This window comes from Cherax quadricarinatus, chromosome 57 (assembly GCF_038502225.1).
Source record: "Cherax quadricarinatus isolate ZL_2023a chromosome 57, ASM3850222v1, whole genome shotgun sequence".
NCBI lineage: Eukaryota > Metazoa > Arthropoda > Malacostraca > Decapoda > Parastacidae > Cherax > Cherax quadricarinatus.
In genome coordinates, this window is record NC_091348.1 from 12,739,920 (window position 1) to 12,759,277 (window position 19,358).

Here is a 19,358-nt window from a genome sequence, read left to right on the forward strand (position 1 = left end):
CATAACAGTAAATCTTCTATTTTTTGTGTGAATAAAAATAAAAAATAGGAAGCAAGAGTAATATAAGAGGGGCCTGGAGACGTGACTGAGGAACAGAGAAAATGTTATGTTAGTGCCAGGAATGTCTGCATTGTCCATTCTGGACCCTATTTTGAAATTGGCATCTTTTATAATTTGTGTGAAATTGGCCAAATTGCCAATTTCTGACCACTTTATTGGGTAGTTGAAATCGGTAAATGGGCAGTTTCTTCTACTCAATCGATAAAACAAATGGAGTTCTAAAAAAATAGCTATGAGTTTGGTCGACTGGAACAACGGAATTGGCTGAAAATAGGGCTCAAAGTCGGCGAAATCACCGATGCATAAATATTGCCGAGATCGCTAACTTCGCGAGAGCGTAATTCCTTAAGTTTTCCATCAAATTTCATACTTTTGGTGTTATTAACATCGGAAAAAGATTCTCTATCATTTCATAAGAAAAAATAATCTTTTTTTTTTTTTTTCAAAAATTTTGCGACACAAGAGAGACACTTTAGGATTTGGCGCTGCAACAAAGTGTTAAAAAGTGTCAACATTGCAATATTTTTCTGTGTCTGAAAGCTCTCATTGTTTACCTGAGAATTTTCTAGATTCTGCACCATTTGCCTTGTGTTCTGTAAATGATAGGTCTGCTGACATTATTAAACCCAGGTCTTTCACATTTTCTTTCATTCTATTAGGTGATATTCCTGTATTCTGCATACAGTTCATCATCTGAGTTCCTCATTTTTTCCACATCTGAAGAGTTAGGCAAGATTCATCAGGAAACGGGACAAGTGTTTTCTGATGTAGGTCTTAGTTATATGATGACCCGCCACTGGAGCTTTTGGTCATCTGACCAAGGCTTTCTGCTGGCATACTGGTCCACCCCTTTAAAAAATAAAGTTCCCTTTCCAAGGAGTTGAATTTGGCACTAATAACCCTTTCAGGGTTTCGGCCGTAGTAGTACGGCTTACGCGCCAGGGTTTTTGATGTACAGTGGTCCCTCAATAATCGTCCAGCCTGAAAGTCGTCCATTTCGGAAATAGTCCCATTATTTCGTCTAAACAGTGGCTCGCAAATGGTCTGTTAACTCGCTAATCGTCCTGCGTCTGGGACGTGTACTCACGCTCTGAGCCGCCGGGGCCTACCTTCCCAGCCAGTGTGCCATTGTTTACCAGTGAGTGACGGTCCCCTAACTTGCTCCTACGAAATATTTCATAATATTCCATTGATTTTAGTGCTTGCAAGTGCTAAATAAGCTACCATGGCTCCAAAGAAAGCTTCTAGTGCCAGCCCTTTGGTAAAGAATGTGAGAAACACGTATAATTTATGAAAAAGTTTGTAGAAAAATACAAAGGCGGTGGTGGTAGAGTGGAAGCAGTTGTGATAGTGGTTGATGGTGGTAGAGGGTGGTAGCGATGGTGGTAGAAGGTAGTAGTGATGGTGGTAACAGTTGTAATAGTGGTAGAAGGCAGTAGTGATGGTGGTAGAGGGTGCCTTCTTTAGTGATTCAGCTATTCTATCAACTCCTCCAATGTTTATGGAGTTATATAGGGCTACAGAAAACACCACCGCCTCAGCTGCTGCTTCACCACCATTATGGACGGCCCTTATATAAACAACAACAACACAACACAACACCTCTCGTGACATAAGTAATGGCTTATTTTATTCATTCTAGAGTATGGTATAAACCTTGGTAATAAATACCGACCATTTAGTTTAGAAAGACACGTAAGCAAACACTATAACATATTTATTAGAAAACGTTTCGGTCCTGGGACCTTAATCACTTCTAACATACAGAGATAGAAAGACATTATATATATAGGCGGAGAGTGAGATGTGACGCACGTGACCTGAGGAATGTCATAAGAACATAAGAATGGAGGAACACTGTAGAAGGCCTACTGGCTCATGCGAGGCAGGTCTTTATCAAAACAATCTCTACCTATGATGAGGACGGGTAGACGATGAAATCATGTGACTCCTGTGTTGTTGGGTTGGTGTTGCTTAAGTATCATGTATGCCAATGTTTTTGAAATTTTGTAGTTTCCAGTGTTGCGTTCTATAGTGTCGGTCACTATAGTCGGTTCTATAGTGTCGGTCACCGACACTATAGAACGCAACACTGGAAACAACAAAATTTCAAAAACATTGGCATACATGATACTTAGGCAACACCAACCCAAAATTAATGACCATAATATCGGTAATAGTGAAGAAAACCCAGACGACCCTCAGCCTTCCACCTCTGCTGCTGGGCCGTCTTGTTCACGTTCAGTTGTACCAGAATCAAAGAGGAAACTCCTATTTTCCCAAATCCCAGGCTCAGATGTGAGCATTGGTGATGATAGTGATAGTGAACATGAACTACAAGCTCTTGAAACCAGTTCCAGTAGTGATAGTGAAGTGGAATATTCTCCAGTGAAGTGTCAGTATATACGACGATATATGCGCTCAGGTAGTGTGCCATATGCTATTCCAAGGGAAAGGAGTACATCTCAGAGTACATCACGTGGCTGTACAACAGGAACAGACAATGAAAATGACGAGGATAGTGTTGCAACTGAGATGGAAAATGTGCATGGTGGTGGTAGTGGTGGTGCCGGCCGTGAGGCACCAGCAGTGGGCCATGCTGCCACCCACGCTGCCACCCACGCCACTGCCTCAGCTGATCTACAACAAAGGCCACCATCCCCCACCCACCCACCACACCAGGCTCCACAACCACAACCACAACTTCCACAACTACAACCACCTGTCAATGTCCAGTACCCACCAGCAGACCGCACCTGGGATTGGCAGGAAGCTGTCAATTTTGTTCCAAATCCCCACCAGTCTGATGAAAGCCAAAGTGGAATACGGCCATGTTGTACACTGGGGAACTGGAATGTTTCGAGTTATTCTCTGACGAACCCCTGATGGAAATTACTGTCAGGGAAAGCAACAGATACTACGAGTACACCATGGCAAACACAATACTTTCACCAAGCCCACGGCTACAAAAGTGGAAGGAGACAACTGTGGCTGAGATGTATCTTTTCTTTGCCACAATAATGCTTATGCCACATGTGTATAAGCACAGTGTGAAATCATACTGGTCAACAGACCGCCTGATTGCAACCCCAGGTTTCAGTGATATAATGGGAGTGAATCGATTTGTGCTACTACAGTGGACCCCCGGTTAACGATTTTAATCCGTGCAAGAGGGCTCATCGTTATGCGAAATAATCGTTATGCGAATCAATTTTCCCCATAAGAAATAATGGAAATAAAATTAATCCGTGCAAGACGCCCAAAAGTATGAAAAAAAATTTTTTTTACCACATGAAATGTTAATTTTAATACACACAAACTGAAAAAGGCATGCACAATTAAATGACACTTACTTTTATTGAAGATCTGGTGATGATTGATGGGATGGGAGGAGGGGAGAGAGTGTGTTAGTGTTTAGAAGGGGAATCCCCTTCCATTAGGACTTGAGGTAGTAAGTCCTTTTCTGGGGTTACTTCCCTTCTTCTTTTAATGCCACTAGGGCCAGCTTCAGAGTCACTGGACTTCTTTCGCACAAGATATCTGTCCATAGTGGCCTGTACCTCTCGTTCCTTTATGACTTGCCTAAAGTGTTTCACAACATTGTCAGTGTAATAATCACCAGCACGGCTTGCAATAGCTGTGTGAGGGTGATTTTCATCCATGAAGGTTTGCACTTCAAGCCACTTTGCACAGATTTCCTTAATCTTTGAAGTAGGCAACTTCTTCAATTTCTCTCTCCCCTCCTCCGAAGCAATTTCCTCAGGTGTGGCCTCTTGCTGTTGAAGTTGATCTAGCAGCTCATCAGTGGTTAGTTCTTCATTGTCCTCCTCCACCAACTCTTCCACATCCTCCCCACTAACCTCCAACCCCAAGGACTTTCCCAATGCCACAATGGATTCCTCAACTGGCACAGGATTCTCAGGGTTAGCCTCAAACCCTTCAAAATCCCTTTTGTCTACACATTCTGGCCACAGTTTCTTCCAAGCAGAGTTCAAGGTCCTCTTTGTCACTTCCTCCCAAGCCTTACCTATAAGGTTTACACAATTGAGGATATTAAAGTGATCTCTCCAAAACTCTCTTAGAGTCAGTTGAGTTTCTGAGGTCATTACAAAGCACCTTTCAAACAGAGCTTTTGTGTACAGTTTCTTGAAGTTGGAAATAACCTGCTGGTCCATGGGCTGCAGGAGAGGAGTGGTATTAGGAGGCAAAAACTTCACCTTAATGAAGCTCATGTCCCCATAAAGTCGCTCTGACACGTCTGTAGGATGACCAGGGGCATTGTCTAACACCAGGAGGCACTTAAGTTCTAATTTCTTTTCAGTTAGGTAATTTTTCACATTGGGGGCAAATGCATGGTGTAACCAGTTATAGAAAAATTCCCTAGTGACCCATGCCTTACTGTTTGCCCTCCACAGCACACACAAATTATCCTTGAGGACATTCTTTTGCCCGAACGCTCTGGGAGTTTCAGAGTGATACACTAATAAAGGCTTCACTTTGCAATCACCAGTAGCATTGGCACACATCAACAAAGTAAGCCTGTCTTTCATAGGCTTATGTCCTGGGAGTGCCTTTTCCTCCTGAGTAATGTAGGTCCTGCTTGGCATTTTCTTCCAGAACAGGCCTGTTTCATCACAATTAAACACTTGTTCAGGTTTCAGTCCTTCAGTTTCTATGTACTCCTTGAATTCCTGCACATATTTTTCAGCCGCTTTGTGGTCCGAACTGGCAGCCTCACCATGCCTTATCACACTATGGATGCCACTACGCTTCTTAAATCTCTCAAACCAACCTTTGCTGGCCTTAAATTCACTCACATCATCACTAGTTGCAGGCATTTTTTTAATTAAATCCTCATGCAACTTCCTAGCCTTTTCACATATGATCGCTTGAGAGACGCTATCTCCTGCTATCTGTTTTTCATTTATCCACACCAATAAGAGTCTCTCAACATCTTCCATCAATTGCGATCTTTGTTTCGAAAACACAGTTGAACCTTTGGCAAGAACAGCTTCCTTGATTGTCTTTCTGGTGCCCACAATAGTAGCGATGGTTGATTGGGGTTTCTTGTACAGCTTGACTAGGTCGGCTATACGCACTCCACTTTCATACTTATCAATTATCTCTTTCTTCATCTCTATAGTAATTCTTACCCTTTGAGGTGTAGGGTTGGCACTAGAAGCTTTCTTGGGGCCCATGGTCACTTATTTTCCAGAAACAGCACCGAAAATACTGTAATAATACGAAATATTCCGAGTGTATGCTTGGATGTTACCGCGGAGGCTGGCTGGTAAACAATGGGACGGAGCGGCACATGTGAGGCTGGCTGAGGGCACATTGGACGCGTCTCGGACGAAAATCGGTATGCGGGTTTTTAATCGGTATGCGGGGCAAAAATTTTGCGATAAAAGTAATCGTTATGCGGAAAAATTGCTATGCGATGCCATCGTTATGCGGGGGTCCACTGTACTACGTATGCTTCACTTCTCAGACAAAACCAGGCCTTGCAGAAACTACAGGTTTTATAAGATTAGGCATGTAAACCATACCCCGGCCGGGACTGAACCCGCGGTCAGAGAGTCTCAAAACTCCAGCCCATCGCGTTAGCCACTAGACCAGTTTGTTTGCAATCGTGTCATTACGATTTCTTGAGTCATTAGGCATGTGTTTGTGTATCTGAAAGAGAAATTCAATATGTATTTTTATCCCTTCGGGAAGCTTGTAATTGACGAGTCTTTGATTCTGTTCAAATGAAGACTCTCTTTGAAGCAGTACATACCAAGCAAGAGGAAACGCTTGGGTATAAAGTTGTTTGTGCTTTGTGATTGTTACAGTGGTCTGGTATTGGATATTATTGTGTACACTGGAAGTTATACATTGCAAAATACCAGTAAGTTATTGGGCATCTCTGGTGATGTGGTTAGAATAATAATAGAACCATATCTTGGTAAGGGGCATATTGTATATACTGATAACTGGTACACAAGCCCCTCACTCATTGATTTCTTGCGAGTGAACATGACAGATGTGTGTGGCACAGTGCATGCAAATCGTAAACATATGCCCAGGTTTGACGCTGGCACTCATAGAGGTGAGGTGCAGGCGTTTGCTGCCAATGGCATCATGGCATTTCGGTGGCATGACAAATGAGATGTCACACTGTTGTCATCAGTTCACCCTAACGAAATGACAAACATTGGCAGGCAGCATAGAGAAAGCAATGAACCCATTCTAAAACCTGCAGCTGTGATTGATTACACCCTCAATATGTGCTCAGTGGACAAATGTGACATGCAGATTGGGTTTGCTGATTGAGTTCGCAAGAGTTATAAGTGGTACATAAAACTCTTTTTCCATCTTCTGGACATTTCCATGCTCAATGTTTATAATATGTATAAGATGAGGACCAGAAAAAAAACCACCATATGGCAAATTCTGTTTGTCTGTCATCAGACAAGTAGTATTCAAGTATCAAGAGACAACACCTGCAATAGACCGTCCACTAAATTATCAACAACTACCTTCTCGTCTGAAGCATGGTGATCACTTACTAGTAAAACTGCCTGCTACTGCTTTCAAGAAAAAGGTTCAGAAGAGGTGTTACGTCTGTGCACATACAAAAAAACGCCCACAACAACGCAGAGACACTTGTTTTATGTGTGAGGAGTGTAAAACAGCACTGTGCATGACACCATGTTTCAAAGACTTCCACAGGCTGCAGAACTTCTAGAAACATTCCCCATGACTGTACATGTGTATATAAAATATAGAAAAATAGTAATAAACAACATTTCATATTGTTTCTTCTTTCTTTCAACACACCGGCCGTATCCCACCGAGGTGGGGGTGGCCCAAAAGGAAAAATGAAAGTTTCTCCTTTCACATTTAGTAATATATACAGGAGAAGGGGTTACTAGCCCCTTTCTCCCGGCATTTTAGTCGCCTCTTACAACACGCATGGCTTACGGAGGAAGAATTCTGTTCCACTTCCCCATGGAGGTTCATACTGTTTGTTTGTGTAAATATTTTCTGTAAACAAAACAGTGACAACAGTGTTTATAAAGTTATTGTGTAGTATAGAAAAAGAAATAACTTACAAAATAGTGTTCTTATTAGTCTCACAGGCCATAAAAGTTACTTGGAAAAAAAAATTAAATAATAGAAAATAGTACCTAAAAAAATAAATAAAGTAATACCAGATGACCGGCAGTCGGCGATGTTACCATACACAAGGCATTTTCTGTCAACTTCACGCCTCCATATCTCGGTAAGTATTGATGGTAAAAATTTTTTGTTTAACCTAAAAGATTTAAAAAAAAAAAAACTATTTTCATAAGAAAATATAATTTTTTTTTTTTTTTAATTTTGGAGACCCTGAGAACAAGTCTTGGAGAGGGACTGGGGACCCTGAAAGGGTTAAACACCATGTTATTTTGTAATCCTAACTTCAAGACTTAGCTTAATTCTCTTGCAATTTTTTGTAGTTTCTACCAAGGTGATTTTCTTGGTCATTTTCATATCATCTGCAAATGATATGAAGCTGTGGTTTCTTTTTGTCTACATCTGCAATATGGGTAAGAAATAGTACAGCACCAGAATCATGCCTTGGGGAATTGAGAATTTTTTTACTTTGCAAAGGCTATATCTTAATTTGTCTGTTAATATTCTTCAAGTTTTATTCTATTTGGACTAATAGGGAGGATTGTCCCAGTGTTCATTAAATTGGAGAAGATTAAAAATTAAGATAATTTATTTCCAATTATTGTATAACAAAATATAATCAGAAAGCACATAGGATGTACAGCATTCCAGGCAAATACAGTGGTCCCTCAATAATCGTAGGGCTCGAGAGTCGTAGATTTCAGAAATCATAGCAATATTTTCGTATAAACATGGGCTCGCTAATCGTAGATTGACTCGCGAATAGTAGTTCGTCCGGGAAGCGTACGCACGCTGTGAGCCGGGGCGGCCTCTCTTCACAGCCAGTGTGGCATTGTTTACCAGTGAGCGACGGTCCCCTCACTTGCTCCTACGAAATATTTCATAATACATATTCCATTCATTTTAGTGCTTGCAAGTACTAAATAAGCTACCATGGGTCCAAAGAAAGCTCCTAGTGTCAAGCCTTTGGTAAAGAAGGTGAGAAATATGATTGAATTTAAGAAAAACATCATTAAATAATATGAAAGTGGCTTAAGCACGGCCGAACTGGCCAGGATGTATAACAAACCATATACAACCACATGTTCCATCGTGGCCAAGAAAAAGGAAATCAAGGATGCTGTTGTTGCAAAAGGGGTAAATATGCTGACAAAAATGAGATCACCAGTACTTGAAGAGGTTGAGAAGTTATTATTGGTGTGGATAAACGTGAAACAATTAGCAGGAGATAGTATTATGACGTCGATTATTTGTGAAAAAGCTAGGCAGTTGCACGACAATCTGGTAAAGAGATTGCCTGCAACTAGTGGTGATGTGAGTGAATTTAAGGCCAGCAAAGGTTGGTTTGAGAGATTTAAGAACCGTAGTGGCATACATAGTGTGGTAAGGCATGATGAGGCTGCCAGTTCGGACCACAAAGCGGCTGAAAAATATGTGCATGAATTCAAGGAGTACATAGAGGCTGAAGGACTGAAACCTAAACAAGTGTTCAAGTGTGACGAAACAGGCCTCTTTTGGAAGAAAATGCCAAAGAGGACCTACATTACACAGGAGGAAAAGGCACTGCCAGGACGCAAGCCTATGAAGACAGGCTGACGCTCATGTTCTGTGCTAATGCTAGTGGGGATTTCAAAGTGAAGCTGTTACTAGTGCACCATTCTGAAAATCCCCGTGTGTTCAGGAAAAACAATGTTATGAAGACTAAGAGTAAATTGTGTGTTTTGGAAATCTAATAGTAAGGCATGGGTCACGAGGGAAATTTTCGTCGAGTGGTTCAATGAAGTGCTTGGCCCTCGTGTGAATAATTACCTCCTGGAAAAGAAATTGGATCTCAAGTGCCTCCTAGTAATGGACAATGCACCTGCTCATCCTCCAAACTTGGATGACCTAATTTTCGAGGAGTTTGGGTTCATCACAGTAAAGTTCTTGCCCCCGAATACCACTCCTCTCCTCCAGCCCATGGACCAGCAGGTCTGGGTTCATCACAGTAAAGTTCTTGCCCCCAAATACCACTCCTCTCCTCCAGCCCATGGACCAGCAGGTCATTGAAAACTTTAAAAAACTCTACATCAAAGCAATGTTTCAAAGGTGCTTGAATGTGACCTCAAGACACTCACTTGACCCTAAGAGATTTTTGGAGAGAACACTTCAGCATCCTCCATTGCATAACTCTTATAGGTATGGCTTGGGAGGGAGTGACTACTAGGACTTTGAACTCTGCTTGGAGAAAATTGTGGCCAGATTGTGTCGACAAGAGGAATTTTGAAGGGTTTGGGGCTGACCCTGATGAGCCTATGTCTGTTATTAAATCTATTGTGGCACTGGGGAGTTCCATGGGGTTGGATGTGAGTTTGGAGGATGTGGAAGAGTTGGTGGAAGACCACAATGAAGAGCTCACCACTGAGGAGCTGCAAGAGCTTCAGCAGGAAGAACAACAGATCGCAGCTCAGAATCTTGCTGCAGAGGAGGAGGAAGAGAGATGGAAGAAGGGTACCTTCTTCAGAAATTAAGAAAATTTTTGAAATGTGGGGTAAGATGGAAAGATTTATGGAGAAACATCACCCTGATAAGGCTGCTGCAAGCCATGTTGGCAACATGTACAGTGACAAAGTCTTGGCCCATTTTAGGGAAGTGTTAAAGAGACGCCAGAAACAGAGCTCTCTGGACAGTTATTTTGCAAGACAGGGCTCCAGTCACTCTCAAGCTGGTCCTAGTGGCATTAAGAAACAGAGAAGAGAAGTAACTCCAGAAAGGCTATTGGTACCTGAGGTGTTAATGGAAGGGGATTCCCCTTCCAAACTGTAAATAATCCAATCTCTCTCCTCTTCCAGTCTCCCTATTGGGAAGATTGTTCCACGCATCCACAACTCTGTTAGAGAACCAGTACTTACCTACGTCCTTTCTAAATCTAAATTTATCCAACTTAAATCTATTATTTCTGGTTCATACCTGGTTCGACACCCTCAGTACTTTATTAACCCTTTTTCGGCATTACTAGTACGGCTTACGCACCAGGGTTTTTGACGTACTAGTACGCCTACATTCTAGCACCCTCAAATCTAGTGAGAAAGCTGGTAGGCCTACATATGAAAGAATGGGTCTATGTGGTCAGTGTGCGCAGTATAAAAAAAATCCTGCAGCACACAGTGCGTAATGAGAAAAAAAAACTTTGACTGTGTTTTTGGATTAAAGCAGCAACTTTGCACTGTATTTTCGTATGGTATTTATTGTTGTATTCTAGTTTTCCTGGTCTCATTTTATAGAATGGAAGACATATTACAGAAATTGAGATGATTTTGACTGGTTTTACAAAGAAAACTACCTTGAAATTGAGCTAATATTCTTTCACAAGTGCGCTGATATTATTTATACTATTTCTACACTAATGCAGTAGTCTGCATAACAGTAAATCTTCCATTTTTTTTTTTTGAGAATAAAAATTCAAAGTGGAAAGCAAAAGAATGTAAGAGGGGCGTTTGGACGTGACTAATGAACAGAGGAAATGTTATTTTAGTGCCAGGAATGTCTTTCTTGTTTATTCTGGACCCTATTCGGAAATTGGCATCTTTTGACATTTGTGTAAAATTGGCAAAATTGCTAAATTCTGACCACTGTATTGGATAGCTGAAATCGGTAAATGGGTGGTTTCTTGTACTCATTTGATAGAAAAAATAGAGTTCTAGCGAAATAGTTATGATGTGTCAACAAGTACACTGGAATTGTCCGAAAATAGGGCTCAAAGTGGGCAAAATCGCCAATGTGTAAGCATCGTCGAGACCGCTAACTTCACGAGAGCATAATTCCGTAAGTTTTCCATCAAATTTCATACTTTTGGTGTCATTATGATCGGGAAAATATTCTCTATCTTTTCACAAGAAAAAATCTTTTTTTTTTTTTTTTTGAAATTTGGCCGACCCTGAGAACAAGTCTCTGAGAGGGCCTGTTGGCTAAAGCTCCCGCTTCACACACGGAGGGCCCGGGTTCGATTCCCGGCGGGTGGAAACATTTCGACACGTTTCCTTACACCTGTTGTCCTGTTCACCTAGCAGCAAATAGGTACCTGGGTGTTAGTCGACTGGTGTGGGTCGCATCCTGGGGGACAAGATTAATTAATTAAGGACCCCAATGGAAATAAGTTAGACAGTCCTCGATGACGCACTGACTTTCTTGGGTTATCCTGGGTGGCTAACCCTCCGGGGTTAAAAATCCGAACGAAATCTTATCTTAATATCTCCTTTGGGTAGCACTGAAAATTGGGTTGGGCAAATATTTTGTTAGTGGGATGGATTGTGAAGGGCCTGCCTAGTATAAGCCAACAGGCCTGTTCTTATGAATAATAACCCATAAAACAGACCAAGGCATGTAAGGGGGGCCTTAGCCGTTCTCAGGACTATCAGCAAAAATAAAATGTTTCTGCTACTTCCAGCTCAATTTCAAGCTAGTACTTCAGGCCCTGAAACTAATAAAAATTGCCTCCATTTCAGTAATATAAAACAAAGAAATGCCCAATAAAACCATAAAAACCATCTGAGGAAACACCTCAAAGTTGCTATTTTAAACCATCTGCATGGTATTTATTTTGTTTTTCCCATCACGCACTGTGAGAGGGACTGAATTTTTTTATATTATGAACGCTCACTGCACAGACCCATTCTCTCATATCTAGGCCAAAATTTACAGCTTGTAGCTTATCTGCGTTAGCTGAGCTCATGACAAAGAACTACATAAGGAACCCTGGCCTCACTGATGTAGTTCCATGTGATGGCCACTGAAAGGGTTAATGACTTTATATGGGTATCACCAGGCATTCATTAGCTTCTTAGATGCCATAATGAAGGTCAAATTTCCAAAGATGCTAGGATAAGATTCACACTCCATACACACACAAGGACCTATTACATATTTACAAACATATGGTAGTTACTGAACCCTCTCTGCTGTATAAATTACCAAGTGTAAGAAGAAAAAACTTTACCTTTCTTCTGTTTTTTGGGTTACTCTGCCTTGGTGGGAGACAGCTGGTGTATTAAAAAAAAAGGTTAATGACAGCCACACAAATGTTGGAGGATCACACTTGCCTGAGGCAAGTATACAAAACATTTAGCTTCCAGTTATTTTTTTTTTTTTTCCAGATTTCTATTTCCAAAAAGCCTGGAGAAAACATCTGAACTTTTGGTGTTCTCAGAGTTTTAGTATCCAGATTTGTGGTGTCCTACTTTACAAATAAACTATACATCTGCTCAAGTATATAATGCAAACAACTGATGAAGTTACAAAAGCTTACTTACCTTAAAAATTTCCTTCAATGTTTAAAGCTTTTAAATTTCTCAATAAACTTTCAAAAAGTATTATTATGTAAATAAGAATAAAATTTTCTAGTACAAGTATTGTATCAACAAACACTTTAAAAAGCCATAACTTCTCAAATTCAGGGTATAACTTATTTTTTTATTTTAACTTAATCTTCACTATTATATAAATGTAATGCATGAATGAATGACAATACATAATAACAATAAATATAATAGCCCAAAAACATTTCTGATATTTTAAGAGCAATTTTAAATTCTACCCAACATAACAGTCTCCCATAATACATTTGAAAATACACACCCTTTTTTTGTCCTATTGAATTCCCAGGAGTGGGACGGTCCCGACTGATCTTACTGAGGTCAAATTTTCTTTCATTCATTCTCTCGTTTGTATAGTTTATCCGTGTCGAGCCAGGAGGAGTTGAAACCTAAAATTTAGCAAGAATTGAAAATACTCAAGAATGCTACAAAAGTATCTTGTAGTATCTTCTTAAAAACTTTCACAATGAAACATACACGAATACAGGTGGTCCCACTTATACAGCAGGTTAGGGTCCAGGTTACTGCTGCAAAGTGAAACAGTATTTTTTTTTTACCTTCAAATGCATAAAAAAGCCTGATAACATGTTTACACTGTCATATATTAAGTGAGTAGCAGAGCTAGGAATTAAAAATGCATATACAGTACACATATTACTTTTTTTTTTTTAACAAACCTGCTGTATCCCACAGAGGCAGGATGACCTAAAAAAAAAAATTAAAATCTCTTTCAAATTTAGTAACATATATAGGAGAAAGGGTTACTAGCCCCAGGCTCCTCACATTTTAGTTGCCTTTTACAACATGCATGACTTACAGAGGAAGAACTCTTTTCCACTTCCCCATGGATATAAGAGAAAATAAAGAAGAACAAGAACTATTAAGAAAATAGATGAAAACCCAGGTGGGTGTGTATATACATGTGGGTACATGCATATGTAGTATGACCTAAGGGTAAGCAGAAGTAGCAAGATACATATACCTGTTATCCCATGTGTTTATGAACCAAAAAAAAAGACACCAGCAATCCTACTATCATGTAAAACAAATACAACTTTCCATTTCACACTCACTTGGCATCATAATGGCAGTACCTCCCTAGGCAGTTGCTGTCTACCAACCTAATTCCTACAACACAGATTATTTACCTTATCTTATAGTGAGTGGTGAACATATTTATTGTAGGAAGTCTGAATAAATGACAAATGGGTATACAATTGAAAACTGCTACATTAGTGAAACACTGTAAAACGGTGCCCTACTGTATAGCATAGTAAATACACAGGCCATACTGACAAGGTAACTTCAGAAAATTGTTATGGAGAAGTCAAAGAATATGTAAAGACAAAAGATCTAGTTAAATTTTAGTCAAAATAATCCACTGAAGAGGGATAATTCTGTAGAATAAACATGCATTAGGCCTATATCAAGTAACTGCATTTGTGTGAGTGTGTTTGATAGGACAGAGTGGAGACACACCGTTTTTGGGACTCGACAAGCTGTTGGAGTGTGAGCAGGGTAATATTTTGTGAAGGAATGCAGGGAAACCATTTAGCCAGAGACGAGTCCTAGAGGAGGGAAATACTGTGCCTGCACTCTTAAGGAGGGGTTTGGAATATTTGCTGTTGAGAGTGACATCTAAACTGTCATACCTGCTTACCTCTGGCAAGACAGTGATAGTGTAAATGATGGTGAAAGTGTTCCTTTCTCGGGTCACCCTGCCTTGGTGGGATACGGCCGGTATACTAAAAAAAATCGTTTTGACTTTTCCGACACAAAAGGATTAATCTAATCTACAATATGTACACCAAGAACCTGGTATTTCCTTGTCAAATTTATAAAAGAAACATCATGAAAGACTAGAGACGAAGGAGGAAGCAAATCATTAAACTAATTTTAGGTTTTACATCATGAAATTTATACAATTTGGTCAGGACTTAGCATGAAAAATGCATCTGAAATTTAATGCTTAATTATTAAAATTTAACTATATTTATTTTGCTTATTAATGATCAGTTGATTTGCTTTTACGTATTAAGAATAAAAAATTTGCTGCTGCAATTGCCTCACTTACCCTAAATGTTGGCATGATTTTGGTAGTACCACTACTGTTCCCGGGGGCACTGACCATCCTCTCCAATTTCCTTTTCTCCCCAGTTGGCCCAGTGCTCGATGTTGTCTGGAAAAGGTGAAGTTCAGAAACAAAACATATTCATGAAATAACATCAATACACCTGAACAAACAGAAACATGGACAATTAGAGTCCTTGTCTAGTCTGTTTGTTCACTGACAGTCGCTCATTACTGTTTACTGAGTGTATGAATGTGTACACTGAGTTAACTGTGGAATGGCATCCCAGGACACTAAGTTAAAAATATTTTGCCTAATTAACTAAAGTACTCATACATAAATATTTTATACCCGAGTCAATATCAGTGTTATCATATAAAATGCTGTATCGCCATGAACAAAAAGCTTGTGATTATAACCATTACCACTGTGGAGAATGAAGGTGGCGGGCTGATTGGAAATGATGTTTCATCGCTAGCAGGGTTGACAAAGGGTGAAGATTCGTCATCATTTGTGTTAGTTGGGGAGAGTGTAAGGGTCTGAAGCTCACTATCCTCAATTTTCTTGGACATGGTTTGAAATTTCAACTTGCCTGGAAGAATAAATAAAAAAATCTACAATTAGCTCACACAGCATATCATATCAATGGCTTTGTTATAAAATGCAAGTAAAATATTTAACAAGACAGATTATTTGTGATTCCTGCTTAACTTCTGAATATTTTTTTCTATTATCATCATTATTACGTATTAGTAAGCCTAGGATGCAACGGACTTCTGAAATAAGACAACATCTGCTGGATGGTGCTTTTAAAACCCTTATTTTTGATGTTTATTGCACTAAATTAGTTAACTGTGCACACAGTACTATATTAGGTGTATATACAGTAGAGTACTTTAGTGCTTGATCTGTTATTTTTAACATTATTCTGATTTAATAGCACTTGCCTAATCCACTCTATCAGCTCGATGGACCAAAGGTTTACCATAGTAATAGAAGTAGTGTTAGTATAAGTATGGTAGTTTATTTACACATTCATGAAGGGTTTGCGTGAAAACCAGTTAGCAAAACTTGAGTCTTGGAGGAAGGAGGTAGTGTGTCTGCACTCTGAAGGATGGATGGGGATTTACGGTCTGGAGGGGTCATAAGAACTGTTATGCAACACACTTAATAATAATAATAATAATAATAATAATAATAATAATAATAATAATAATAATAATAATAATAATAATAATAATAAAAATAATAATAATAATATCTTTATTTCTACAGGTACATATACAGGGTATACACGTCTAGCTGGCATCAATGACATACTACTACATAGAAAGCCGCTTGTTATACCTGGAGTACACCTGGAGAGGGTTTCAGGGGTCAATACCCCTGCAGCCCAGTCTGTGACCAGGCCTCATGGTGGTTCAGGGCCTGATCAATTAGGCTGTAACTGTTGGCCAAACTCAACCTGATGTACAAACCATAGCCCTGCTGGTCAGGTACTGACTTTAGGTGGCCTGTCCAGTGCTTTCTTGAAGACAGCCAGGGGTCTATTGGTAATCCCCTTTATGTATGCTGGGAGGCAGTTGAAGACTTTGGCCCCTGATGCTTATCGTGTTGTCTCTTATCATGCTAGTGGCACCCCTGCTTTTCCCTGGGGGGATGTTGTGGATAATACAACACTGTTGTATTATCCACAAAAGTGTTATAAATATACAGTAAAGACTGAATCCAAAATACCTAAGCAAATGGTTAGGAATTTTTGCTTTCATAGGGAGTGATTTTCACAAGCAAGTTTGGCTAATCCCTCTAGGATTTTCCAAGTGTATATAATCATGTATCTCTCCCACCTGCATTCTAGGGAGTACAGGTTGAAGAATTTAAGCATTCCCAGTGAGTGACGTGTTTTATCGCAGTTATGTGTGCCATGAAGGTTCTCTGTATATTTTCTAGATCAGCAATTTTACCTGCCTTGAAAGGTGCTGTTAGTGTGTAGCAATATTCCAGCCTAGATAGAACAAGTGACCTAAAGAGTGTCATCATGGGGTTGGCATCCCTAGTTTTGAAGGTTCTCATTATCCATCCTGTCATTTTTCTAGTAGATGTGATTGATACAATGTTATGGTCTTTGAAGGTGAGATCCTCTGACATGATCACTCCCAGGTCTTTTTCATTAGTTTTTCGCTCTATTGTGTAGTTGGAATTTGTTTTATACTCCGATATAGTTTTAATTTCCTCATATTTTCCATATTGGAGTAATTGAAATTTCTTATCATTGAACTTCATATTGTTTTCTGCGGCACATTTGAAGGTTTAGTAGATGTCCGCCTGGAATCTTGTGGTGTCTTCAATGGAGGATACTGTCATGTAAATTCAGGCGTCATCTGCAAAGAAAGACACAGTGCTGTGGCTTACATCCCTGTCTATGTCAGATATGAGGATGAGGAACAGGATAGGAGCGAGTACTGTGCCTTGTGGAACAGAGCTTTACGCTGTAGCCACCTCAGAATTTACTGTTTACTACTACTCTTTGTGTTCTATTTTTTAGGAAATCATAGATCCACCTACCAACTTTTCCTGTTATTCCTTTATCACGCATTTTGTGCGCTATTACACCATGGTCACACTTGTCAAAGGTTTTTGCAAAGTCAGTGTATACTACATCTGCATTTTGTTGGTCTTCTAGAGCATCCAGAACCTTGTCATAGTGGTCCAGTAGTTGGGACAGACAGGAGCGACCTGCTCTAAACCCATGTTGTCCTGGGTTGTGTAACTAATGGGTATCTAGATGGGTGGCAATCTTGCTTCTTAGAACCCTTTCAAAGATTTTTATGATATGGGACATTAGCGCTATCGGTCTGTAGTTCTCTGCTATTGCTTTTTGCCCCCTTTGTGGAGTGGGTCTATGTCTGTTGTTTTTTGCAGCTGTGGGATGACCCCTGTGTCAATGCTTCCTCTCCACAGGATGTTAAAAGCACATTATAGGGGCTTCTTTCAGCTCTTGATGAACACAGGGTTCCAGGAGTCTGGGCCAGGAGCAGAGTGCATGGGCAGGTCATTTATCACCTTTTCGAAGTCATTTTGCATCATGGTAATATCAGATAGGTTCAAGTCTGTCAAATTCTCCCTCTCTCTCATAAAAAATTAATTTAGGTCTTCGACTCTCAGTCGAAGTAGTCATATTGGGACTTGAGTAGCTCACTCATTTCCTTGCTGTCATCTGTGTAGGACCCATCTCAATAAGTAGGGGCCCAATACTGGATGTTGTTCTCAGCTTTGATTTAGCATAAGAAAAGAAATATTTTGGGTTTCTTTCAATTTCATCTACGGCTTTTAGTTCTTCTCGAGTTTCTTGACTCCTGTAAGATTCCTTTAGCTTTAGTTCAATGTCTGCTACCTCTCTGACCAGTGTCTCCCTACATATTACAGATATATTGGCCTCTTTTAGCCTCTCTGTTATTCTCTGCCTTCACCTGTATAGGAAGCACCTTTCTCTTTCTAGTTTACATCTTCTCCTCCTTTTCCTTATGCAGAGCATTTCGGGCAAATTAGGTCAGTTTTGTCCCAGGATGCGACCCACACTGGTTGACTAATTCTCAGGTACCCAATTTGCTAATGGGGATCATAAGACAACCTGTGTAAAGAAACATGCCCAATGTTTCTATCCTCACCGGGAATCAAACCTGGACTCTCGCTGTGTGAAGCAAGAGCTTTAGCTACCAGGCCATTGGTCACTTCTGGCAAGATAGCTACTGAATGAATGACTGTCACTTTTTCTATCTTCATTTAGGAAATTGGGGGTTACCCTACTTTGGCTGAAAATGACCGATGTGCTAAACCCATGTGGCACATTTGAGGTGGCCCGGTGGCCTGGTGGCTAAAGCTCCCGCTTCACACACGGAGGGCCCGGGTTCGATTCCCGGCGGGTGGAAACATTTCGACACGTTTCCTTACACCTATTGTCCTGTTCACCTAGCAGCAAATAGGTACCTGGGTGTTAGTCGACTGGTGTGGGTCGCATCCTGGGGGACAAGATTAAGGACCCCAATGGAAATAAGTTAGACAGTCCTCGATGACGCACTGACTTTCTTGGGTTATCCTGGGTGGCTAACCCTCCGGGGTTAAAAATCCGAACGAAATCTTATCTTATCTTAAACACAGAAAATGTTCCTGAAAACTGTGGCTAACCCTCTGGGTTTAAAAATCAGAACAAAATCTTATCTTAACCCCAAAAAAGTCAAAGTGACTTATTTCCACTGGGGGTCCTATTGATAATCAAAAATTATTTCTGAGTGAATACAATTGGTAGGAAATAAGTTAATTAAGTTTTAATTAAGTTTTAAATCTAAGCCTCATACATAATTTGAAATTTAAATACAGAAAATTGACTAGAATTGAACTTGGAAGAACCCAGAATAGTCCAATTATAGAATTTTAATAGGTAGCTCAAATTCCCTGGATTAAGATCTCAAAAGCATCAAAGAACCGCAGAATAACACTTGTATTTAAGGTAAAATCACTAAAAAAAAAACTTACATAAAATCACTAACCCGTAGGGGTTAAAAACCCTATTTAGGCCCAGGTACAAATAAGTACAATCATCATACATAAATTACCTCTGAATACCCCCTCCCCCGGAAAAAAAAAATAAAAAAGTGACATCGGTAAGTGCCCGAGGGAGATGAGAAGCAAAGTTCGAGCAAGGAAGTGGAAGTCAG

At 40.0% G+C, this 19,358-nt stretch overlaps 1 protein-coding gene across 2 annotated transcripts in view; it reads right to left on the reverse strand.

Annotated features, from left to right (window-relative positions):
* Window positions 1–19,358, reverse strand: part of LOC128693496 (uncharacterized) — a 57,648-nt gene that overhangs the window by 37,945 nt on the left and 345 nt on the right. Inside the window, exons 2-4 of one of the 2 annotated variants that reach the window (XM_070097370.1) lie at window positions 15,069–15,235; window positions 14,647–14,751; window positions 12,835–12,961 (exon numbers count right to left, since the gene is read on the reverse strand). In XM_070097370.1, the coding sequence (XP_069953471.1) occupies window positions 12,835–12,961; window positions 14,647–14,751; window positions 15,069–15,235 (399 nt within the window). Of the gene's footprint in view, window positions 1–12,834; window positions 12,962–14,646; window positions 14,752–15,062; window positions 15,236–19,358 lie in introns of both variants that reach the window. The other variant, XM_070097369.1, reaches the window with a different exon arrangement.